The 969-nt window shown below is 39.3% G+C and overlaps 1 protein-coding gene across 1 annotated transcript; it reads left to right on the top strand.

Annotated features, from left to right (window-relative positions):
- Window positions 1–4: 4 nt before the first annotated feature.
- LOC107735768 (barrier-to-autointegration factor) lies at window positions 5–886 on the top strand (the record flags this gene model as incomplete). The annotated part of the gene is made up of 2 exons (XM_016547354.1): window positions 5–100; window positions 189–886. Coding segments are annotated over 2 exons (243 nt in total), but the record flags the coding sequence as incomplete, so codon positions are not given.
- Window positions 887–969: the final 83 nt, after the last annotated feature.

The raw sequence follows: 969 nt of genomic DNA, 5'->3' as shown, positions 1-969 counted from the left end.
GGACTTTGTGGCAGAGCCCATGGGGGAGAAGTCTGTGATGGCACTAGCAGGAATCGGTGAAGTTCTTGGAAAGAGATTGGAAGAGAAGGGCTTCGACAAGGTATGATTTACAAAGACGTTTCATATGTACTCCGTAGTCATGAAACTGAAACTTAATTTTTCTTTCACTTTCAATTTTCTTCCCATAGGCATATGTTGTTCTAGGACAGTTCTTGGTCCTGAGGAAAGATGAGGAGTTGTTTCGGGAATGGTTGAAGGATACTTGTGGAGCCAACACCAAACAGCAAGGCGACTGTTATAGCTGTCTGAGAGAGTGGTGTGACTCTTTCCTGTAGTTGACTTTTTTTTTGTTGTTGTTGTATATTCATCCTCCACAAGCTGACTTGTATGCCAAATACATTTACCTCACTCTGTCAATTCGACTTTAAGGACAATTTTTGGATGTATTAATATTAATTCTTAGAACAGAATTGTTATCGCACTAGAAGGTCTTTAGATGGGTACACTTGTATTATCACTGCTCATTTTGTGTGTTGCTCGAACATCATTCACACTGGATCTTTAGTTTTGGGGGTATGATACAAAATTATCCAAAAATCCATTTATATGCAGTTCTGTTCCAGGCAATACATGCACCAGTAGTCCAAATTCAATAACACAGATAGTTCTGCAAGTCTTCCTCCCTCTCTGTCTATGACTTTTGAAGGTTTTAACTATGTCCAAAATGTGCCACAGTGCTTATAAGCTTTTAAAGGTTTATGTGAACTGGTCACTGTTCTCTGATATATTACCCAAAGGATCAGATGCATAATGGTATAATTTTGCCGTATGCTTTTATGCTCCCCAACCCCTAAATTGCCTTAATAAAAATCTGGATTTGTTTTAACTGTGCATGTGTACCTGAAGATGCGTGGGCTGATTCATTCTGCATAGTGTAGCCACCTAATTCACACCTTGGTTGGCATTTGC

The sequence above is a fragment of the Sinocyclocheilus rhinocerous genome, unplaced genomic scaffold (assembly GCF_001515625.1).
Source record: "Sinocyclocheilus rhinocerous isolate Xijiao unplaced genomic scaffold, SAMN03320098_v1.1 C36281780, whole genome shotgun sequence".
Taxonomy (NCBI): domain Eukaryota; kingdom Metazoa; phylum Chordata; class Actinopteri; order Cypriniformes; family Cyprinidae; genus Sinocyclocheilus; species Sinocyclocheilus rhinocerous.
Note: the sequence above shows the minus strand (reverse complement) of the source record. Positions and strands in the feature narration are given on the sequence as shown.